Here is a 26,277-nt window from a genome sequence, read left to right on the forward strand (position 1 = left end):
ATTTAGTAAAAAAAAAAAAAAAGTATCAAAGTAAAAGTTTTAATTAGACCGTGTTAAAGGAGTAGAGCAGTAACATGCTAAGCATTAAAAATTACATACTACATTTATGTGTAAGTTATGTGACTTACATGGCACGCTATATAATAACAAATAAGTTAATTTCTGAACTTACTTTTACCCAGTGCCATTCAGCGACTACCTCAACAGACCAAGAAGGATAAAGTTCTTCCTTTACAAAACGCAGGTGCTTCTGTCTATTGGTCACCCAAGTAATAACAAGGCAGTTTGGAGCAGCCAGTTTAGGGATAAGTATCTCCTTTATTTGCAGTGGTGATAAATAACTGTACCTACAAATAAACAGAAAAAAAATATTAGCAAAATTCACTGCAAAAAGGAAAAATAAGCAGAGAAAAGACCCATATAATACTGACTCCACAAACACAGAGCTCTTATAGCAGTTTATTTATATAACTAAATATGAGGCCACAGTGACACCCAGTGGACATACTGCTACATGCAAATTGGAATTAACCCATTTTCATTTTTAACAGTGAAAAATTGCCAGGCTATATTTATCATTTTTAACTGTATTACATTTCAGTAATTTCACTAATATGTTTTTCTCCCATTCAAAATTAAACAAACATTATTGCTTGTTTTTCCTAATCCTACAATATACAGGGACCCTATCACAGTGAGTCTTGAAACCACCAACCCTCAATCTATCACCCTGCTTCTTTCTTATTCCCAATCAATTCTACGGGGCTCTCTGAAACCTTCATACTTTCATTTTTTAAATATTCTATATAGTCTTGCACCTCTGAATCATTAACAGTACAAACTTTGATTTCTCTTGCTAAAACTACTTGCTCTATAATATCCAATTTAAAGAATGTGGCCCTTTCTCTAACACTCAATACACACCAGAAAGAGAGAAGGGTCAATATTCTCCTAGCTCTCTTATTGCTGCTTCTAGGCTATACTCCTCCATCTGCATAAAATCCACTTCTCCTTGAGGGACATGCCATCCAGCTATGCTAGACTGTAATGTTCTATCAAACCCATTTCTTCCGCACTCCCCATAATTGATGAAGCCTTAAGCTCTAAGAACCTTCTCCCTTACCAACACAAATCTTGCCATTATCCTGGGCAATTTCAAGACACAATTTATATAATGTGCACACCTTGCCTAATCTTCCTGTAAACAAATACAATTACATTCATCTCAATATTCCATTCCCAGTGACCCCAACCTGGACCTTGGCATCACTCATACTTAATTCCATCTCAAACTAAACATCAATCTCTGGCAGTAAATACCTATCTCTTACCTATTCTTTAACCTTACCAAAGCATCCCATGACCCATCCCTCTACTTTTACTGAGTCTATCATTTCTTCCTGACCACATGCTCCTCTTCTCCACAGACTAGCAATCATCAATCATTTCACTGTCCTCTCATTAGCACCCTAAATTCCCATCCCCTCTTTATCCTTCACCCCACAGCTCCTTCAAACCTCCAATCTTCAAATCAGCTTCCACACAATTCACTTCTACTTCTTCATATGGGGAAAATCTGATGGTGAAAATGCAGAAGTGAAGAATTGGCTCAATTAAACCCATTCTGAGGCTCTCAAAACTAAAACTACTCATCAATTCTTTTATTTATTCTTGGTCAACTACAAACCCTCATCTCTTTTCAAATCTCTTGCCCAAATTCACTATTAGCAGATGAAGTTAACTCATATTATCAGTAAAAATAAAAGCCAACAGACTCCTTCAATTTCCTAACCCTCTCTTATATACCTTCACTAATTTCTACACATTTCCTCTTAAATGAAATGGTATGGCTTCACCTATTTAAAGCTTATCAGTCCAGCTGTGTTCTCTTATTCCCATTTTCTACTATCTTATAATGCTAATTATTCCTCTCCTTTGTATTTCAACCTCACTAGTAGTTCCTTACCATCAGCCTCAATATTAAAGGAAGAAAAGAAGAGAGAAAGAGGGGAAGGAGGTAGTAGAAGAGAAAAAAGACAAGAAATTCCCTCAATTCAGTCTTCTAATGTCTACATCTAACCTAAGGACTGGTATGCATTTAGTCTTTCTACTTTCTTTTATGTTATTCCTCAATGGACTATAATAGGCCTCTACTATTATACCTGTTCTAGAAAAAGTAAATGACATCCTAAAGGCCGAATGCAATAAATATTGGAATCCAACTCTCATACACAGCAACTGTACGATATAAGGAAGTGATCAATAAGTATTTTCTTAAACAAATAAGTAAAATAATTCAGATCTCCTGCACCCAAGTTTTCTGCCATCCAGACCAGTGCTCTTCCAGTAGGCTAGCATTTCATATAATCAAAGTGATAATTTAAAAAAAACTAAGGGGAGCCTGGGTGGCCCAGTCATTAAGCATCTGACTTTGGCTCAGATCATGATCTCACACACAGTTTGTGAGCTCGAGCCCCGCTTTGGGTGAGCCCCACTTCTCCCTCTCTCTCTCTCTCCCTCTCTGTCTCTCTCTCTCTCACTCTCCCTCTACCCCTCCTGGAATTCTTTCTCTCTGCCCCTTGCTCTTTCAAAAAAAATTTTTTAATTAATTTAAAAAATTAAAAGCTTGGGGCTCTTGGGTGGCTCAGTCAGCATCCGACTTCGGCTCAGGTCATGGTCTCACAGTTCGTGAGTTCAGGCCCCGCATCGGGCTCTGTGCTAACAAACAGCTCAGAGCCTGGAGCCTCCTTCGGATTCTGTGTGTGTGTGTGTCTCTCTCTCCCCCTCCCCTGCTCATGCTCTGCCGCTATATCTCAAAAATAAATAAATGTTAAAAAAAAATTTTTTTTAATTAAAAACTAAGTTTGCCACAGTGTGAAAAACATCAAGTCAAAAATTTGAAGTCTGATGTTCCCAATAACTACAGATTCTTTGACTGTCTTAATTTTATTTAATTGGGTTTATTTGCCAGGGGTAGTGGAGAATGAAATATTCCATTTATTAGTGTTATTCTCCTAGAAGTTATTCAACAAATTCTAAAATATGCATCTTTATCACCAAGGTAGTATTCTAGGCAAAAAATGTTTAACCTGAATCTAATCATGAAAAAATAATCAGACAAATCCAAATGGTAGGAAATCTACAGAAAAGTGGCATGGGATCTTAAAAAAGAGTCAATAACCTAAAAAAAAAAAAAAAAAAAAAAAGAGGAAAGGGATTTAAAAAAAAAGAAAAAAAAAAAAAAAAAAAAAAAAAAAAAAAAGCCAGGAGATGGTTGTGTAGTAAAGGAATAAAAAAAAAATAAAGACCAAACGTAATGTATGATCCTCGATTAGAGCTTAAATCTGAAAACCAAAAAGAAAAATATAGCCATAAATAATAGTTTGAGAAGAGGTAAATATATACGTATATTAGTATTTAATGTATATTTGATACTATCATATTTGACAATATTAAACTTTATTGGGAGTAATACTGGTATTATAGTTATGTAGGAGAATATACTTGTTTTTAGGAGACACATGCAAAAGAATTTGTGGGTGAAAGCATGATGTCTACAACATCAGATAAAAAAGCAGACAGATGGAGAGAGAGAAAATACACACAAATGTGGTACAATATTAATAACTGATGTATCTAGAAGAAAGGTAATTTGACATTCATGTACTATTCTTTCAAATTTTCTCAAAATTTGGAATTTTAAAAATTTAAGAATTTAAAATTTAAAAATTTTTAAATTTAAAAAAATTTAAAACTTTAAAAAGTTAAGAGAAAGAAGCAATACAATAAACATTACAAAAAGATCATAAAGACACACCTATAAGCTAAATGGGAGAAAAAAAACAAAAAAATGTCAAAATAATGCTGTGTAAAACTATTACAAAATATTATAAAAGGAATAAGTCTATTTTTCTGATTTATAAAAGCTGCCCCCAAAAATGCAGGACTTGTTTACTTTTTTAAAGTTTTACTTTTTTAAAACTTCTAAAAAGGGTAAGAATAACCTAAAAAACTATCAATTTTCATTAAAGTAAAAAGCAAATGAAATTTAAACTGAATATTTTTTTTTATATGTTAACATTTATTTATTTTTGAATGAGACAGAGACAGGGTGCAAGCTGAGGAGGGGCAGAGAGAGAGGGAGACACAGAAACTGAAGCAGGCTCCAGATGTGGGACTAGAATCACAGACTGTGAGATCATGACCTGAGCCGAAGTCAGTCGCTTAACCAACTGTGCGACCCAGATGTCCCTAAACTGAATATTTTAAAAAGTAATTCTTAGAGCATCTGACTTCAGCTCAGGTCATGATCTCAGTTTGTAGGGTCAGCCCCGTGTCGGGCTCTGTGCTGATAGCTCAGAGCCTGGAGCCTACTTTGGATTCTGTGTCTCCCTCTCTCTCTGCCCCTCCCCTGCTCGCACTCTGTCCCTCTCTGTCTCTCAAAAATGAATAAACATTAAAAAAAAATTTTTTTTAAGTAATTCTTAGAGAAAACTGGAATACATTACCAAAGAATATTATAAAATTGGACTCTTTGATTCTTTTCAATTTAACACTTAACTCTAATAATGAGAAGCAATTGGGAACAGTCTTTTCAACAAATGATGCTGGGACAACTGGATATCCAAATGCAAAAGAATAAAATTGTGATTTTATCTGATTTCATATATAAAATTAAACTCAAAATGGGTCAAAGCCCTAAATATGAGAGCTGAAACTCTTAGAAAACAGGTGTACATCATTGTGACCGTGATTAAGGCAATGGTTTCTTTTTTTTTTTTTTTTTTTTTTTTTTTGAGAGAGAGAGCAGGCACAAGTGAGCGAGGGGCAGAGAAAGAAATAGAGAAGTGGGGCTCACCCAGACCTCATGTTTTACCCAAAGCAGGGCTCGTGCTCTCACCAAGCAGGGCACAAGCTCACCTGAAGCAGGGCTCAATGTGGGACTCAAACTCATGAACTACGAGTCAAATGCTTAACGACTGAGCCACCCAGGTGCCCTAAAGGCAATGGTTTCTTAAACACAATACCAAATGCACAAGCAACAAAGGTTAAGTTTGACTTCCACAAAATGTAAAACTTTGTGCTTTGAAAACAGTAGAAATTAAGTGAAAAGGCAACATGGCAAATAGGAGAAAATACTTACCAATCATACAAGGTAAGGGCCTAGAATCCAGAATATATAAAGAACTCTTAGAAATCAACAAAAGACAAATAACTTTAAAATGTGCAAAGGATCTGAACAGTCAATTCTCCAAAGAATATATACAGATGATCAATAAGGACATGAAAAGATGCTCAATATCATTAGTCATTAGAGAAATGCAAATCAAAACCACAAGACATCATTGTATGCCCATCAGGATGGCTATAATTTAAAACAAACATCAACAATAAAAACAGAAAGTAAGGGTCACTAAGAATGTAGAGAAACTGGAACCCTCATACATTGCTGGTAGGAATGGAAAATGGAAAATGACACATACAATGTGAAAAATAGTTCAGGGGCGCCTGGGTGGCTCAGTCGGTTGAGTGTCTGACTTCGGCTGAGGTGATGATCTCACAGCTCATGAGTTCGAGCCCTGCGTTGGGCCCTGTGCTGACAACTCAGAGCTGGAGGCTGCTTCTGATTCTGTGTCTCCCTCTCTCTCTGCCCCTAACCCACTCACATTCTGTCTCTGTCTCTCTCAAAAATAAATAAACATTAAAAAAAAGAAAAGAAAAGAAAAATAGTTCAGTGGTTCCTCACGAGCTAAAGGTAGAATCGCCATATGATGCAGCAACTCTATTCCTAGGTAAATACCCAAGATAATTGAAAACATGTTGCCTGGAATTAGTCAACTACAATGCCTGAAGGAACAGGCCTTAAGACTGCCTCTCTTCCACAACTAACTAGTTTGGGCAGTTTCTAAAACCACTCTGAAGTTCAATAATTTGTCAAAATGACTCATAGAACTTACTGAAAGCTATTATAATCATGATTACAATTTGTTATAGAAAACGATTTACTACAGTTTATCATGTAAAAGTTATTATGCTTTATTACAGATTAAAATCAGGCAAAGGAAGAAATTCAGAGCAGAGCGGGGTTGGGGGGGTGGGGGGGGTGCTTCCAAACACAAAGCCTCCAATGGTCCTTTCCCGTGAAGTCAGAATGCATTACCCTCCTGGCATCAGTGTGTGATAATGCACACAGAGTATTAATAACCAGGGAAGTTTACCCCAGCTTCAGTGTCCAGAGTTTTAACTGGAGATGCATTACATACGCATGACAGAGTGACTAACTGCCCAGGTGGTTGAACTCAGTCTCCAGGTCAACTAATACCATTGGGACTCAAAGCTCCTACCTTAAATGACACCAGACTGTCTCTAGTGTAGACAGTCCCTACCCTAAAACTGTTTATGTAACCAGTGTCCCAACTTCCCCACCCCCCAACTCAAGCACACTAAAATACAAATAATCCTATCAGGTATAATACAGATTACCTCCCAGAAGCTGAAGACAAAGGTCAAACTTCTGTTTGGGCAAGGCCAAATTCTTTAATACACGTGTTCATGGAAAAGCTTATATACAAATGCTTATAGCACCATTACAGCCAAAAGCTGGAAATCATGCAAACATCACCAACTGCTGAACCTATAATATATTAAGGTATATATATATATACACATATATATATATATATATATACCTCGATATACAGGGATATATATGGATGTATAGATATATCCATTCAATGGAATATTGTGCAGCCATTAAAAAGAATGAAATACTGATATATGCTAAAACATGGATGAAACATGAAAACAAATATCAAATGAAGCAAGCCAGACACAAAGGCCACATGTTATATGATTTCATTTACATGTAATGTCCCAAAAGGTAGGTTCATAGAGACAGAAGGAAGATTAATGGCTGCCAGTGTATGGGCAAAGAGGGGAACTGAGAAGAACAAGGATTCTTTTGGGAGTGATGGAAATATTCCAGAATAATATAAGGTAATAGTTGGACAACATTGTAAATGAATTAAACCACTAAATTGTACACTTTAAAGTGGAGAAAATGGTTAATTTTATCTCAGTTTTTAAAAACCTATATTAGCACCCTTCTCTCAAAGAGCACACAATCTAATGTTTATAATATAATAACAAAAGAAAAAAGAGATCACTCACCCTTGTAACTAAAATACAGAACAGACTGAAAGCATTAAAATTTGCTAAGAGGGTCCAACATGGCAACATAAGACTCTGAACTCACCTCCTCCCACATGCTAAATCTAGGCCTATATAGAGACAATTCCTCTGGAAGAAGACAGGGCTGATTACACAGCTTCTACACAACAAATGGTAAAGGGACCAATAGGAAAAAGTAGGAGAAATATGGATAAAACAGGAACCCCACTCCTGACTAGGTGACTAGAGGAGAGAAGGGTATTGATGAGAGGCCAGCACACTGACTCACCTGCTCCCAGGCATAGCAGTTTAAAAGGCAAATAGACTGTAAATGAAGGAAATACATTTACTCATACTAGAGCATTGAATAAATAGGTAATAAAACCACTGGAACTCTCACTGGGGTTAAGAGGCATTTTTACATTCTACATCCACCTTCATACCATAAACAAGACCAGGGTCCAGGTACTCTACCAACTTGCTAGGGCCACCCCAGCACACTCTAGACCTCTGGCCCACACCAGCTCCAGCTATCCCTCAAAGACAGCCCCCACACAGTACACAGGTCCTTAGCCATGTCAGCCCTAGCTCCAGCCATCCTGCCAAGTCAGCCCTGACATAACACCCTCCAGAACCCAATGGGCCTATGCCAAATCCAGCCATTCCACAAAGGCAGCCCAGCATAGCACATCCACATAGGACATACCCAGCCTACACCCACTCCAGCTCCACCATTTCCACAGAGGTAGCCACAGCACATGTCCCAGGACCTCCAAGCCATGCCCACTCCAGCTCTAGCCAGCCTGCCAAAGTCATCGGGCACACTGCCTACACAGTAGGCAGTCCTACACAAGGCCACTCCTTCAATATCAAGAAAGTTAGCTCTTTTAGCTAATTCATACAAACACACACAGAAAGTCAAACAAAATGAGACAGAGAAATACATTCCAAACACCAGAAAAAAAGAAAAACCTAAAGAAAAGAAGACAAGTAATTTACCTGATAAAGAGTTCAAAGTAATGGTCATAAAGATGCTCACCAAATACAGGAGAAAAATGGAAGAACACAGTGAGAACTTCAACAAAGAGAAAGAAAATATTAAAAAAGAACCAATCAGAGCTGAGGAATAACTGAAATGAAAAATACACTAAAAAGAACCAAAAGCAAATTACATAAGAGAGAAGGATGAATCAGCAATCTGGAAGAGAGAACAGTTGAAATTATACAATGAGAAAGGCAAAGAAGATTTTTTTAAGGAGGATAGTTTTAAGGGCCCTCTGGAACAACAAGCATACAACATTCTCATTATATGGGTCCCAGAAGGAAAAGAGAGAGGAAAACTGCCAGAAAATTTGAAGAAATAATGCCTGAAAACTTCCCTAACTTGGGAAAGGAAATACATACCAAATGCAGAAAACATAAAGAGCCCCTAATAAAATGGGCCCAAAGAGCTCCAACAAGACATATTATAAATAATAAAATAGCAAAAGTTAATGAGAGAATGTTGAAAGCAGCAATAAAAAAACCAATAGTAATAAATGAGGAAAACTACATAAGATGATCAGCTCATTTTATTTTTACTTTAGAGAGAGAAAGAAAGAGAGAGCACACACACAAGCTGGGGAGAGGGACTGAGAGAAAGAGAGAATCTCGAGCAGGCTCCATGCTCTGTACAGAGCCTGATGCAGGGATAGATCCCATGGCCCTGGGATCACGACCTGAGCAAAAATCAAGAATCAGACACTACACTAAACCAAATGAACCACCCAGGCACCCTGATCATCTCATTTTTCAGCAAAAACTTTGCAAGCCAGAGGGAGTACCAGGATATATTTAAAGTGCTGAAAAGGTAAAACTTACAACCAAAAATACCCAGCAAGGCTGTCATTCAGAATTGAAAGAGAGATAAAGGGTTTCCCAGACAAGCAAAAACTAAAGGAATTCATCCTAAACCAGCCTTACAAGAAATGTTAAAAGATCTTCTTCAAGCAGAAAATAAAGTACCATGACTAAAAATAGGGAAATATATGAAAGAAAAAAATCTCACTCATAAAGGCAAAAACTATAGTAAAGGCAGCAGTAGATGAACCAATTAAAAAGCTAGTTTTAGGATAAAGACAAAAAAAGTAAACTTGGGCACCTGGGTGGCTCAGTCGATTAAGCATCCGATTAAGCATCCGATTTTGGCTCAGGTCATGATCTCACAGTTCGTGAGTTTGAGCCCTGCATAGGGCTCTCTACTATCAGTGCAAACCCTGCTTCAGATCCTCTTTCTCCCTCTCTCTCTGCCCCTCCCCAACTTGCACATGCACATGTATGCACACATACTCTCCTTCTCTCAAAAATAAACATTTTTGGGGGCACCTGGGTGGCTCGGTCGGTTGAGCGGCCGACTTCGGCTCAGGTCATGATCTCACGGTCCGTGGGTTCGAGCCCCACGTCGGGCTCTGTGCTGACAGCTCGGAGCCTGGAGCCTGTTTCGGATTCTGTGTCTCCCTCTCTCTGACCCTCCCCCATTCATGCTCTGTCTCTCTCTGTCTCAAAAATAAATAAACGTTAAAAAAAATTTTTTAAAAATAAAAATAAACATTTTTTAAAAACTTAAACTCAACTATAGCTACAATAAGTAGTTAAGGGATACAAAATTTAAAAAGATGTAAAATATGATGTCAAAAACAGAAACAACAGATATACAAAACATAAAGACAAAAGAACCCAAACATAACTCTAAAGAAAACCATAAAATCACAAGGGAAGAGACCAAAGGAAGGACAAAGAAACACAGAAGAACTAAAAAAACAACCAAAAAACAATTAAGATGTCAGTAAATACATACCAATCAATAATTACTTTAAATAAAATGGACTAAAATGTTCCAGTCAAAAGACATAGGGAAGCTTAATGGCTAAAAAAATAAGATCCATCTATATGCTGTCTGGAAGAAACTCACTTCACATCTAAAGTCACATATAGACTAAAAACATAAAGTGATGGAAAAAGGTACTCTATGCAAATAAAACCAAAATGAAGGCTGAAGTACCAATACTCATATCAGACAAAATAAACTTTACAACAAAAGATAAAGAAGAGCATTACATAATGACAAAGGAGCCAATCCAAGAAGATGATACAACAGTTACAAATATTTATAAGCCCAACACAGTAGCATCTAAATATTTAAAGCAAGTATTAAAAGACCTAAAGGAAGAAATTGACGTTAATACAATAATAATAGGGGACTTCAATACCCCATTTACATCAATGGATACATCATCCAGATAGAAAATCAATAAGGAAATATTGCCCTTAAACAACACACTACACCAGATGGATGTAATAAATATATACAGCACAATTCACCCCAAAACTGCAGAATGCACATTTTTTTTTAATGGCACATGGAACATTCTTTAGAACAGATCATGTGGTAGGCCACAAAACAAGTCTCAATAAGTTTAAAAAGACATGGAGCATCTTTTCCAACCACAATAGTATGAAACTAGAAATCATTTATAAGACGAAAACTAAAAAAAACCCATAAACATGTGGAGACTGTTACTGAACAACTGTTCAGTAAAACAGTAAAAACTGTTACTGAACAACCAATGAGTAAACAAACAAATCAAAGAGGAAATCAAAAAATACTTTGAGACAAATGAAAATAGAAACACACAGGGTGCCTGGGTGGCTTAGTTAAGTGTCCAACTCTTGATTTCAGCTCAGGTCATGATCTCAGGGTCATGGAATTGGGCCCATCTGCTTAAGATTCTCTTTCTCTCCCTCTGCCCCCTCCCCCAATTGCACTCTCTCTCCAAAATTAAAAAAAGAAATAGAAAAGAAAAGAAAGGAAAGGAGAGGAGAGGACAGGAGAGGAGAGGAGAGGAGAGGAGAGGAGAGGAAAGGAAAGGAAAGGAAAAGAAAATGGAAACACTTTTCCATCTTTTTGCAACTTTCCAAAATTGCAGCAAAAGCAGTCCTAAGAGAGACGTTCATAGTGATACAAACCTACCTAAGGAAACAAGAAAAATCCCTGAGGTTTAGCTGTAGGGTACTTGGGTGTTTGGGAAGGAAGAATTTTTAAGTTTACAAGTCTAATAATTAGGAAACCAAATTACTATACTTATTGATAACTGGGAATTCTGTAATTTGGAGTAAACATGTACTAAAATGAAAATAGGTTTTCAGTTGAGGCTAGGGAGAATAAACTGTTTTCCCAAAAGGACACTGTGACAGCTGTGTGTCAGACCTCTTGAAGCTGGCATGTGGAGGCATAAATGAGGTTTCTTGCTTTCCAGAAAGGAAGGAAAGTTGTGGATAGTCTGTATGGTTGGCCTGCTGGGTAGTGACACTCAGGCTGGTCCCAGGCCACGAGCAACAGCTGACATGAGATGTAGAAAGAAGGAGCAATAAAGCAGCTTGTAGCAGAAAAAAGAAAAAGAAGAAAGAAGAAAAATCCCAAATAAACAATATAACCTAAACTAGAAAAATAAGAACAAAGCCTAAAGTTAGTAGAAAAAAGGAAATAACAAAGTTTAGAGTGGAAATTAAAAAAAAAAAAAAAAAAAAAGATTATAGTGGCATAACTGAAATAGAAACTAAAGAAGAAGAAGAACAACAAGAAGAAGAAGAAGAACAAGAACAAGAACAAGAAGAAGGGGAGCAGGAGGAGGAGGAGGAAGAAATCAATGAAACTAAAATCTGGTTCTTTAAAAAGTTAAAATTGAAAAACCCTAGTCAGACTCATCAAGAAAAAAGAAAGGGCTCACATGAATAAAATCAAAAATGAAAGAGAAGTTTACAACTGAAACCACAGAAATACGTAGGAGACTATGTATCACAGAAGAGTACTAAAAAAAATTATGTGCCAACAAAATGGAAAACATTGAAGAAATGCATAAGTTCCTGGAAACACACAACCTTACAAGACTGAATCACAGAGAAATAGAACATCCGAATATACCAATTACAAGTAATGATATTGGATCAGTAATTAAAAAATTCCCAGAAAACAAAAGTCCAAGACCACATTGCTTCATATATGATATCTACTAAACATTTAAAGAGGAGTTAGTAACTATTCTTCTCAAATTATTCCAAAAAATTGAAGAGGAAGAAATTCTTCTAAACTCATTTTACAAGGCCAGCAGAACACCAATACCAGAATCAGACAAAGATACCACTAAAAAAGAAAATTACAGGCCAATATCCCCAATAAACACAGATGCAAAAATCCTCTTCAAAATATTAGTAAATCAAAATCAACATGTTAAAAGGATCATACACAATGACCCAGTGGAATTTACCAATATAATGTACCACATTAACAAAATTAAAGATAAAATATGATCACCTCAATAGACGCAAAAAAAGCATTGACATATACAACATCCATTTATGATAAAAACCCTAAAAAAGTGGATACAGAAAGAACACACCAAGTATAATAAAGGCCATATGTGATAAACCCTCAGGTAAAATCATACTGAGTGGTGAAAAGCTGAAAGCATTTCCTCCAAGATTAGGAGCAAGACAAGGATACCCATTCTCACCACTTATTCAGCATAGTATTGGCAATCCTAGCCACGTCAATTAGGTAAGAAAAAAAAAATTAAAGGCATCCAAATTGAAAAAGAATAAGTAGAACTATCACTACTTGCAGATGACATAATAATCATCTAGAGAAAACCATAAGGCTCCACTGAAAAACTATTAAAACTAATAAAATAATTCAGGAAAATCACACAATACCAAATGAACATACAGAAATCTAACCCATTGCATTTATGTACACTAATAATGAGCTATCAGAAAGAGAAGTTAAGAAAACAATCCCATTTACAATTGCACCAAAAAGAATAAAATACCTAGGAAAAAATTTAATCAAAGAAGTGAAAGACCTGTACTCTTGAAAAGTGTAAGACATAGATGGAAAAAACTGAAGACAAGACAAATAAATGGAAATATACACTGTGCTCATGGACTCGAAGAATTAGTATCATGAGAATGTCCATACTACACAAAGCAATCTACAGATTTAACGCAACCCCTATCAAAATACCAATGGCATTTTTAACAACTAGAACAAAGAATCCTAAAATTTGTATGGAACTACAAAAACCCTAAATAGCAAAAGTGGTCTTAAGAACAAAGCAGGAAGATCATGCTGATTTCAAAGTATATTAAATGTATGATAATGGTACAAAGAAACACACGTACATCAACAAAACAGAATAGAGAGCCCAAAAATGAGCCCACACATGTACAATCACCATTTAGCAACTACCTTAAAAATAAGTGATTTGGGCAAGACTCATCAATGGATGCTGTATTACTTTTTTATTGCTACTTTCAAAAATGTCAATTGCCAGGATGCCTGGATAGCTCACTTGGGTTAAGCATCAAACTTCAGCTCAGGTCATGGTCTCACGGTTCATGAGTTCCAGTCTCAAATCAGGCTCTGTGCTGACAGCTCAGAGCCTGGAGCCTGCTTCAGATTCTGTGTCTCCCTCTCTTTCTGTCTCTCCCCTGCTCATGCTCTGTCTCTCTCTCAAAAATAAACATAAAAAATAAAAAAAAAATTTAAATGTCAATTTCCTGAAACACCTGAGAAAAGTTCCTGAGAAAAGACTCAGGAACTTCCAAATTAAAGGATACTAAAGAGACATGACAACTGAATATAAGGCATGATCCAGGATTTTATTTTGCCAAAAATTTCCGAGATAACTGATAACCTGAATAAGGTCTATATATGAGATACTAGTGCTATATCAGTAACAGTACTATATCAATGTTAATTACCTATTTTGACAATTGCATTATGATTACATGTGAGAATTTCTTTGTTTTTAGGAAATATAGAATGAAATATTTCAGAGTAACTTACTTTTTCTCTTAAATAATTTATTTTCAAATGGCTTAGAAAAAATTATGTATAGATATCTACATACAAACACACACATAGAGGATACAAGAATACTCTGTATGATTCTTGCAACTTTAAGAGAAAAATATCCCAGCTCATAAACAAAAAACGACAAGAAAACTGGAGATAATTGTGGAGATAAAGAAATTTCACATGAAGTTGAAGTCAAGGTAATAGGAAGTGTTCAAGTCTAGACCTGAACATTCAGAGGAAATATAACTGAAGATATTCACTAGTATAAGAGAGGAAAACTTAAAGTTTAAAAAAAAAACTATTAAAAGGAAATGTCCTCGAGGCACCTGGGTGGCTCAGTCCATTAAGCAGACTCTTCAGTTTGGCTCAGGTGGTGCCTTACAGTTTGTGAGATGGAGCCCTGCACTGGGCTCTGTGCTGACAGCATGGAGCCTGCTCGGGATTCTCTCTCCTTGTCTCTCTCTCTCTCTCTCTGCTCCTCCCCCCCGCTCAAAATAAATAAAAAAAAGAAAAAGGAGAGGCACTTGGCTGGCTCAGTCGGTTACACGTTCAACTTCGGCTCAGGTCATGATCTCGTGGTCTGTGAGTTCAAGCCCTTCATGGGGACCTGTGCTGACCACTCAGAGCTTGGAGCCTGCTTCAGATTCTGTCTCCCTCTCTCTCTGCCGCTCCCCCTCCCTCTCTCAAAAATAAACATTAAAAAAAAAAAAGGAAATGTCCTCTTAGTAATTAAACTGATTACTCTAAGAGATGACATACAAAAAAGCTGACAAAGTAAAAAAGTTAAAGATAGGGTAGACAAATTCATTCATAGCAGCTACTGAGGAAAACTATACAAGCATACCTCAGAGATACTGCAGGTTCAGTTCCAGACCACCACAACAAAGCTAATATCACTTTAAAAAAGTGACTCAAATTAATTTTGGGTTATGCTTATACTACACTCATCAACTAAGTATGCAACAGCAATATTTCTTAAAAAACAACATACGTATTTCATTGCTAAAAAATGTAACCATCATCTGAGTTTTCAGTGAGTTAATCACTGATCACAGATCACCATAACAAATATAATGAAGAAGTCTGAGATATGGCAAAATGTGACAGAGAGACACAAAATGAGCAAATACTATTGGAAAAATGATGCCAAAGACTTGCTGAATGCAGGGTTGCCAAAAACCTACAATTTAAAAAAAAAAAAAAAAAAAGGCAATAACTGCAAAGCACAACAAAGTGAAGCACAATAAAACAAGGTATGCCCATATTTTGGTACATATTTCCAAAGTTAAAAATTTGATATCAAAGAAGGCAAAAATGTTGCCATTTGGTGTTATAGAAATATCCATGAACTGGTTCAGTCAGTAACCTCAGTCATTAATAAGTATATCACTTGTGACACTTTTATTTTACCTATACATAGTTCTAATCCAAGAGAATTACCTATTTAGGGAAATTAAAAATTTAAGTGAAAAGGGGCACTTGGGTGGCTCAGTTGGTTAAGCATCTGACTCTTGATTTTGGCTCAAGCCCTGAGTTGAGCCACCACACTGGGCCTGGAGCCTGCATAAGATTCTCTCTCTCCCTCTCCCTCTGTCCCTCCCAGGCTCACGTGTGCTCTCTAAATAAATACATACAAACATATGTACATAGACACATAAATATTTTTAAAAATAAACAAAATTTAAATGAAAATATTTTAGTAGTTTCAGACAAACTTTATCTCAAAATAATGCTTTTGGCATATGTAACTAGAATTTACAAAGGACAATATCTTTTAGAAACCACATCTAATAGGTTAATTTGTTTATTCTTACCTGTTACTCCTTTTAACTGATTTGTTCTGCCATGGTGGATCTATCACAATTACATCATATGTTTTCCTACCTGAAAACAAACACACAAGGTATTTCAGAAAGTACCTTCCATAGATGATCACTTTAAAAACTAAAGTGCAATGGGGCGCCTGGGTGGCTCAGTCAGTTAAGTGTCTGACTTCAGCTCAGGTCATGATCTCACGTTCCGTGAGTTTGAGCCACCCCGCGTCAGGCTCTGTGCTGACAGTTTGGAGCCTGGAACTTGCTTCAGATCCTGTGTCTCCCTCTCTCTCTGCCCCTCCCCCACTCACACTCTGTGTGTGTCTCTCTCTCTCAAAAATAAACATTAAAAAATAAATAAATAAAAATTAAAAGTGCATTTACTACAGATACAAATATAATGGAATGCAACAAAAGGATTTGTAGCATTTATTCAAATAGAATAATTTAACCTAGAAAAATTAAATTTCCCTTATAATTTAGTACAGCTAGAATTTTAACATAATTTCACCTATTGCTATTTATTCAAAGACTACCTGAAAATAACTACAGCTCACTTAGTTAGATACCAATCATCTGTAAATGCCCTATAAATCTTTGTAGCCATGTTAATATGGTCCTTTCAAATGTAGGAGGGGTTAGTTTTTTGGGGTTTTTTGGGTTTTTTGCTTTACTTTTTTTAAACTTCCTTTTGAAATAATTTATCTTAAACCTGATATGCCCACCATAATATAACTTCCCCAATTGTCTACAATTGCCTTTTTCTGGCCCAGGATCCAAACCAGGATCACACATTGCATCTAGTTGCCATGTGTCCTCAATCTCTTCCACTCTGGAAAAGTTCCTGTCTTTTTTTGTCATTTATTACCGACATTTTGAAGGCTACTGGCCAGTTATCTTATAGAATGTCTCCTAATTTGGGTTTGGTACTTCCTCATGATTAAATTTAGTTATTAATTTTTGGCAAGAGTATTACCAAAGTAATCAGGAAATAAGAGATGTCAAAATGTCTCATTATTGGTGATACTAACTTTAATCACTTGGTTAAAGTGCTGTCTACCAAGTTTCTCCAGTTTTCCCTTTGTAATTAATAAATATCATGTAAGGAGATATTTTCAGACCGTGCAAATATCCCATGTCTTATCTTTTCACCTACCACTTTGACATCCAATTACTATGGTGTTTGCCAGATAGAAACTTTCTAGTTCTATCAGTCTACCCACATTTATTAATTGGAATTTTACTGTAAGGAAGAGCTGTCCTTTTATAAACATAGCTTTTATAAACATAGCTATATTTTGGTAAATCTAGAATTTCATACATAATCAAAACAGTGCAAATTAAAATGAGGAAGTAACAGTTTTCAAACTATTAGAGTGACAGATATCAAAAAGAATGGAAAACAGCATTCAAACATAGCATAATTTCCCATTAATTTATTATCCTGTCATCTACCCTGAAGAATCTGTGACATGAATAACCACTCATATGTAACATGGCTTGATAGCAATTAAAAGAAGCTTTTCCTCAATGAACTATGTCAATTAATACCTTAAAATGTTGCTATTAAATGCCCAAATAACAATAAATAGCAAATTTAAATATTTCTTTCCTACCTCATCTCTTAGATTGTAATAGTAACAATTTATTAAATACATATAAGTCCCTGACATAAGCAATTGATGCAGATTAATTCACTTAATCCTCAAAATGACTTTCAGAAGTAGGTTATTATCATACCCATTTTATAAACTAGGAAACCAAGGCTCTTTTTATTAGCCCAAAGACTAACAGTTAAGCTTCAGAATCTAAATCCAAATTCAGCTGTGGACTTCAATCTTTAAATTGTGTTAACATTATACAGGAAGATATTTCAAGAAATTTTAGACAATAAATGTGAGCATTAGCTTAATATGTAACCCTAAAAGGTTAGGGTGTAAATATTCATATCTGAAGTGTTTCTAATTTGCTATAAAGAAAAGTTAAATAAAATTGTTCAGGGGTGCCTAGGTGGCTCAGTTGGTTAAGCACCTGACTTCAGCTCTGGTCATGATCTCATGGTTTGTAGGCTCAAGCCCACGTTGGTCTCTGTGCTGACAGCTCAGAGCCTGGAGCCTGCTTTGGATTCTGTGTCTCCCTCTCTCTGTGACCCTCTCCTACCCACACTCTCTCTCCAAAAAAATTTTTTTAATTTTTTTTTTTAATTTTAAATAAAATTGTTTGGCCAAAACCAAATGTATCCTGAATTCCAAAGTACAGAGCAGCAACTGTGTTTGCTCTCATGGGGACTAACTACTTTTTGATGCTTTGTTCATAATTCTTATTTTTTAATTTTTTTTTAATTTTTTAAACCAAAACTCAGCACTTTTAAAATTTTTAAACAAAAATTACACAGAGAAAATGAAGTGTTTACCCTATCCTCATAAAATGTTGACCCTCATTCAGCATTCAGACTAGCTCTTGACTTTTAATGCCACAGAAAAATTGTATTTTTCTAATAGCATAATTACTTACAGTTCAGAAGTAGATGCATGCAAGAAATGTCAGACAAAAGAAAACTGCTTTTTGGTGGCACCAGGTATTTCTGTCCCATTAACGTAATAATTTTTGTAAAGCTAGAGTTGTTTTCAACAATCCGTGAAAATAAATCCTGTTCTGTAACAGACATATCCTCTTCCGTCAATTGTAATGCCTGCAGTTCCATTTCATTCAGAGAAGGCAAATGCTTTGCCATTGCACATAATTCTGACAAATTGCAGGTATCAAGTGGTAAAGTAATGGGCTCACTACACTTGTTCCATTTTTCAGAAAGTGGATGAAGAAAGCCACTCTTGAGACCTTCTTGGATTAACTCCGAAGAGCCATCCAAAATCAGTCCCCTGATCTGTAAGAAAAATTTGTTACAGTATATTAAAGTCATTAACATTAAAACAATTACCTAAATAATGAAATTCCTACTATGTTTTGAGTATTTGAACTTATGGATGAAATCAATATTTTTAAAGCTTACACTAAAATAATTTTAACATACAATGTAAAAATAAAACTATGTGAGTATACCTTTGAAGTACTGTTTCTTAAATGTGGAATGAAACAAACCTCATAAATTCACTTACAGTTAAATAACTAAATAATGCACATAAAAAAACACATTCTTAAAAATGTATTAAAACGAAGGGTGCCTGGGTGGCTCAGTCAAGCATCCAACTCTTGATTTCAGCTCAGGTCATGACCCTCAGGGTCATGGGATTGAGCCCCAGGTTGGGCTCTGGCTGAGCACAGAGCCAATCAAAATTATCTCTATTCCTCTGCCCTTCCCTACTCACCCCCCCCCCTTCTCTCTCTCTCTCTCTCTAAAAAAAAAAAAAAAAAAAAAAAAAGGTATTAAGATGAATTTGAAAAAAAACAAAACAAGGGTGAATTTGATAACATGCATGTTTCCAAAAGAAAGCAGAATTTCTAATCTGTAAAGCAAACTAAGTTTAAATCACATATAATATTGTTTCTTTAGTGATCCACTTTTAAAATAAACATACCTTTTAACTCTAATATAGTACTTAAATTGTAAAGAAAAAAGCAACTGTTGGGGCACCTGGGTGGCTCAGTCGGTTCAGTGTCCGACTTCAGCTCAGGTCATGATCTCGCAGTTTCTGAGTTCAAGGCCCGCACTGAGCTCTGTGCTGACAGCTTGGAGCCTGGAGCCTGCTTTGGATTCTGTGTCTCCTTCTCTCTCTGCCCCTCCCCCCACTCACACTCTGTCTCTCTCTCAAGAAATAAACATTAAAAAAAATTTTTTTAATAAAAAAAAAAAAAGAAACTGTTAAATGAACATAAAAACACAGTTCTGTGAAAATATAACTACAATAATTATAAAATTGAAATCTAAGTTCCACTTCTGGACAAGATGGAGTACCAGAAGTCAGATTTCACTTTTCATCTGAAATTACTTTTTACAAATGTATAAAATGTGTAATTTATTAAAAAGGCTTTCAGACCTTAGATGGATGTCAAGTAATGAAGAACAGTGGTCCCTAAAAAAAAGGAGAAACAAAATGATTTCTCCAGCTTACTACCTTGAGAGTTTCCAGGCAGCAGCACAGAGAAGGAGACCCATTCAGAGTCCATGAGTTGACCTGGGAAGATGGGGCTGGAAAGGTCTGGAAAGGTCAAAGCAGCTAGAATTTGCCAGGCAGGATACCAAAGAGGAGACTACAAAGAGTTCTTATAAGCTGCAGAAGGGTCCACTTAAGTCTACCCAAGGCCAGGGAAAGAAATAGATGCGAAATGATCATAGGAAACAATACACAGAGCTCATAGAGAAGTGGGAACAATGCTCCCAACAGCCAGAATGGAAAATCTCCTAATTTACAAAGCAACAGGTAGACTATTCAAAAGGGTATTGCCTCAACGTTGGGGAGAAAAATAGCTCTAAAATAAAGGCTGCTCTGGTTCTAACTAAAAAAGCTTAGAGCAAGCTTCAAAACCTTTGTTCAAGAAAATCACAGGGTGCCAAGATGGCGGAACAGCCTGGAAGTTTTTTTGGGGCCTCTCGTCCCTGAAATGCAGCCAGATCAACACTAAACCATACTGTACACCTAGAAAACTGATGTGAGGGTTAACACAACAATCTGAACAACCTGAACCACAGAACTCGGCAGGTACATAGCATGGAGAGGTGAACTGGGGGAGAGAGAAACAGCGGAGGGTAGGGAGCTGTTTTTGCTTGTGGAGAGAGGATAGAGACAGGGGGAGAGCACAGGAAAGCATCCACCAACCCCCAAAAGCAGCTGGAGAGAAAAGAAAGAGTACGCAAGGGACTGAAAAAAAAAAAGTGGGGGAAAGTAGAAAGGAGAGGGTTTAAATTCCACTAAGACTCTATAAACAGAGGGAGCACAGAGTCTGAAACTCCACAGCTCGATACCCAGAGCTGTTGTGATGGGAACAGCGAATCCCCAGGAACAGAGAACGAGATCCGAGGGGTCCTCAGGCCACACAGGGAGAGGTGGTTCCCCTGCTATGAGGACATTTGGTGGAGGATGTGTGGTCACCCCATAGGCAAAGACCCCAGTGGACCTGAGAATGACCACATTGGCTGGTCAAGAACTGCTGTACAATCACATGAACTTTTTCTGGGACGGGCTGGCACCCAGCCACAGTCTTTGGGAATCAGCAGCAGCAGGGTCCCACGAATGTTCCTGGGGGCAGCCGAGCACCTGGCCATTGCTCAGTGAGATGCTCCGCCAGAGGGTCAGAATGGGTCAAAGTCACAGTCCCTCAGAAGTGAGGAGTTGGGAAATACAGCCACACCTGGGAAAAACTCAGGAGGGAGATGCCACCTGGCATCCTAATGTCTTGGTCATGGAATGTAAAAGTGGGGAGTGGATAGAACTGGAGACAAAGGAGGGGTGCTCGATTGCCAGTCAGGGAGAGCACAGAGTTCTGATACTAGAGTCTGGGTAGCTGGGTGACACCATACTCAGCCTTCACACACATGCGCATACACACCTACATGCACCACAACAATCCACCCCAGTAAGCTAAGCAGTGACATCTAATGGAGAATGGAGCCGTTACACTAAACCCCACCCAACTTGGCCAACCTCGTGCTACAGGAACACAAGTCTCTCCACCTGCTTAATTACAGACTATAAAGTGCTTCATAGCTTGACTTCTAGGGGAAACCGATGTAATTTCAATTATCTTCAGCCTGTTCCCTGGTCCATCTATTCAATTTTTTTCTTTTTCTTTTCTTATTCTTGAATACAGAAACAGAAGAAGTTTATTTTTATTTTCCATTTTTACTAAAAATATTTTTTTAATTTTTTACAATATTTTTCACTTTTCTATAAATGTTTTACATTCTATTTTACTTCCATTATTTCATTTTATTATATTTTAGTGTATTCACTTTTTCAAATTTTCAAACATTTTATTTTTCTGTTTTTCTTTTCTTATTTTTTTCCTTTTTTTTCTTTTCATATCTTTCCCTTTTTTCTCTACTATACCAAGCTCCTTTCAACAAACAGACCAAAATACACCTAGGATCTAGCATCACTTATTTGATTTTTTTGTGTTGATTTAATTTTTTAATTTTATTTTTTTTACCATATTAATTTCTTTTCTTCCTTCAAAATGATGAAACGAAGGAATTCACCCCAAAAGAAAGAATAGGAAGAAATGACAGCCAGGGACTTAATCAACACAGTACAAGCAAGATGTGTGAACCAGAATTTAGAATCACAATAATAAGAATACTAGCTGGGGTTGAAAACAGATTAGAATCCCTTTCTGCAGAGATAAAAGAAGTAAAAAATAGAATGAAATTAAAAATGCTATAACTGAGCTGCAATCACAGATGGATGCTGTGGCGGCAAGGATGGATGAGGCAGAACAGAGAATCAGCGAGGACAAACGTACAGAGAATAATGAAGCAGGGAAAAAAAGGGAGATTAAGGCAAAAGACCACGATTTAAGAATTAGAGAAATTAGTCACTCATTAAAAAAGGAACAACATCAGAATCATAGGGGTCACAGAAGAGGAAGAGAGAGAAATAGGGGTAGAAGGGTTATATGAGCAAATCATAGCAGAAAACTTTCCTAACCTGGGGAAAGACACAGACATCAAAATCCAGGAAGCACAGAGGACCCCCATTAGATTCAACAAAAACTGACCATCAACAAGGCATATCATAGTCAAACTGACAAAATACTCACGCAAGGAAGAAATCATGAAAGCAGCAAGGGAAAAAAGTCCTAAACCTACATGGGAAGACAGATGAGGTTTGCAGCAGACCTATCCACAGAAATTTGGCAGGCCAGAAAGGAGTGGCAGGATATATTCAATGTGCTAAATCAGAAAAATATGCAGCCAAGAATTCTTTATCCAACAAGGATGTCATTCAAAACAGAAGGAGAGATAAAAAGTTTTCCAGACAAACAAAAATTAAAGGAGTTCGTGACCACTAAACCAGCTCTGCAAAAAATTTTAAGGGGGACTCTCTGAGGGGAGAAAAGACCAAAAAAACAAAACAAAAACAAAACAAAAGCAGCAATGACTAGAAAGGACCAGAGAACACTATCAGAAACTCCAACTCTATAGGCAACATAATGGCAATAAATTCATATCTTTCAGTACTCACTCTAAACGTTCCCATCAAAAGACATAGGGTAATAGAATAAAATCCATCTATATGCTGTTTACAAGAGACCCACTGTAGACCTAAAGACACCTTCAGATCGAAAGTAAGGGGATGGAGAACCATCTATCATGCTAATGGTCAAAAAACGAAAGCCAGAGTAGCCATACTTATATCCGACAATCTAGACATTAAAATAAAGACTGTATCAAGAGATGCAGAAGGGCATTATATCACAATTAAGGGGTCTATCCACCAAGAAGATCTAACAATTGTAAACATTTAAGCTCCAAATGTGGTGGCACCCAAATATATAAATCAATTAATCACAAACATGAAGAAACTCAATGATAATAATACCATAATACTAGGTGACTTCAACACCCCATTCACAGCAATGGACACATAACCTAAACAGAAAATCAACAAGGAAACAATGGCTTTGAATGAAATACTAGACCAGATGGACTTAAAAGATATATTCAGAACATTCATCCTAAAGCAGCAGAATATACGTTCTTCTCCAGTGCACATGGAACATTCTCCAGAATAGATCACATACTGGGACACATATCAGCCCTAAGTAAGTACAAAAAGATGGAGATCATACCATGCATATTTTCAGACCACAATTCTATTAAACTCTAAATCAACCACAAGAAAATATTTGGAAAAGTAACAAACATGTGGAGACTCAAGAACATCCTACTAAAGAATGAATGGGCTAACCAAGAAGTTAAACAGGAAATTAAAAAGTACATGGAAGCTAATGAAAATTATAATACCACAGCCAAAAACCTCTGGAATGCAGCAAAGGTGGTCATAAGAAGGAAGTATACAGCAATCCAGGCCTTCCTAAAGAAGGAAGGTCTCAGATAAAAAACCTAACCTTACACCTTAGGGAGCTGGAAAAGAACAGCAAATAAAACCCAAAACCAGCAGAAGACAGGAAATAATAAAGATTAAAGCAGAAATCAATGCTATCAACCCCCCCCCAAAAAAAAACAGTAGAACAGATCAATGAAACCAGAAGCTGGTTCTGTGAAAGAATTAACAAAATTCATAAACCCCTAGCCAGTTTCATCAAAAAGAAAAGGGATATGGCCCAAAAAAATAAAATCAAGAATGAAAGAGGAGAGATCAAAATCAACACAGAATAAATACAAACAATAACAAGAGAATATTATGAGCACTTATATGCCAATAAAATGGGCAATCTGGAAGAAATAGACAAATTAAACTATCAAAGCTGAAATAGGAAGAAATAGAAAATTTGAACAGACCCATAACCAGTAAAGAAATCGAATTATTAATCAAAAATCTCCCAAAAAACAAGAGTCCAGGCCCAGATGGCTTTCCATGGGAATTCTACCCAACATTTAAAGAAGAGTTAACACCTATTCTCTTGAAGCTGTTCCAAAAAACAGAAATGGAAGGAAAACTTCCAAACTCTTTCTATGAAGCCAGCATTACCTTGATTCCAACAAAACTGAAAGGCAGCCGATGGAATGGGAGAACATATTTGCAAATGACATATCAGATAAAGGGTTAGGATCCAAAATCTATAAAGAACTCATCAAACTCAACACCCAAGAAACAAATAATCCAGTGAAGAAACGGGCAAAAGACATGAATGGGCAAAAGACTTCTCCAAAGAAGACATCAAGATGGCCAACCGACACATGAAAAAAAATGCTCAACATCACTCGTCATCAGGGAAATACAAATCAAAACCACAATGAGATACCAACTCACACCTGTCAGAATGGCTAACATTAACAACTCAGGCAACAACAGATGTTAGCAAGGATGTGGAGAAAGAGGGTCTTTTTGCACAGCTGGTGGGAATGCAAACTGGTGCAGCCACTCTGGAAAACAGTATGGAGGTTCCTCAAAAAATTATACATATAAATACCCTATAGCCCAACAATTGCACTACTAGGTATCTATCCAAGTGATACACATGTGCTGTTTTGAAGGAGCACATGCACCCCAATGTTTATAGCAGCACTGTCAACAATAGCCAAAGAATGGAAAGAGCCCAAATGTCCATCAATAGATGAATGGATAAAGATGATGTGATATATATATATATATATATATATATATATATATATATACAATGGAGTATTACTCAGCAATCCAAAAGAATGAAATCTTGCCATTTGTAACTACGTGGATGAAACTGAGGATATTATGCTAAGTGAAATTAGTCACTCATAGAAAGACAAGTATCATATGACTTTACTCCTATGAAGAATTTAAGATATAAACCAGATGACCATATGGGAAGCGAAACGAAAAATATAAAAACAAGGAGGGGGACAAGACATAAGAGACTCTTAAATATGGAGAACAAACAGAGGGTTGCTAGAGGGGTTGTGGGAGGGGACATGGGCTAAATGGGTAACAGGCATTAAGGAATCTGCTCCTGAAATTATTGTTGCACTATATGCTAACTAACTTGGGTGTAAATTAAAAAATAGATTTTTTAAAAAGAGAAAAAAAAAAAGAAAAAGGAAAATCACAAAAGGATCAGCCAGTTTCAAAGTTATTTATAGAAATATGATGGGGTGCCTAGGTGGCTCAGTCGTTAAGCGTCTGACTTCAGCTCAGGTCATGATCTCACAGTTCAAGAGTTTGAGCCCCACACTGGGCTCTCTGCTTCAGCACAGAGCCTGCTTCAGATCCTCTGTCTCCCTCTCTCTCTACCCCTACCCTGCTCATGAGCTCTCTTTCTCTCTCAATAATAAACATTTTGAAATTTTTTTAAAAATGATTATTTATAGGAAAATGAAAATATTTAGTACCCAATAAGCTACAATTGAAACATCTTACAATAAAATTTAAAATTACCAGGTATAGGGGTGCCTGGGTGGCTCAGTCAGTTTAGCATCTGACTCTTGTTTTTAGCTCAGGTTATGATCTCACAACTTGTAAGTTGGGAGTTCCACGTCAGGCTCTGTGCTGGTAGTGGGGAGCCTGCTTGGGATTCTCTGTCTCTTTCTCTTTGCCCCTCCCCCACTCTGTCTCTCTCAAAAAACACAAATGAAAAAAAAAACTTAAAAAAATTATCAGGTATATAAAGAAGGAAACACAACATAATGTTGGAATAATCACACATAGGAATAATACAGATGATACAAATAGTAGAAATGTATGAATAGATTTACTTGTAGCCCATTTAAAAGATTGAGAACAAGAGCAAAAAAGAAAGGATAATAAGGCACTTATCATAACCATATTCATATGTCCTAAAATG

General features: G+C 36.6%; 1 protein-coding gene across 3 annotated transcripts in view; it reads right to left on the reverse strand.

The window, feature by feature from the left end:
• The window catches only part of METTL4 (methyltransferase 4, N6-adenosine), a 59,122-nt gene that overhangs the window by 19,461 nt on the left and 13,384 nt on the right, over positions 1-26,277 (reverse strand). For all 3 annotated transcript variants that reach the window (XM_049620374.1, XM_049620375.1, XM_049620373.1), the window contains 3 exons: positions 18,394-18,763; positions 15,880-15,949; positions 173-347 (listed from right to left, as the gene is read on the reverse strand). In XM_049620374.1, coding sequence (XP_049476331.1) covers positions 173-347; positions 15,880-15,949; positions 18,394-18,763 — 615 coding nt within the window. The remainder of the gene's footprint in view (positions 1-172; positions 348-15,879; positions 15,950-18,393; positions 18,764-26,277) is intronic.

This window comes from Panthera uncia (genome assembly GCF_023721935.1).
Source record: "Panthera uncia isolate 11264 chromosome D3 unlocalized genomic scaffold, Puncia_PCG_1.0 HiC_scaffold_8, whole genome shotgun sequence".
Taxonomy (NCBI): Eukaryota; Metazoa; Chordata; class Mammalia; order Carnivora; family Felidae; genus Panthera; species Panthera uncia.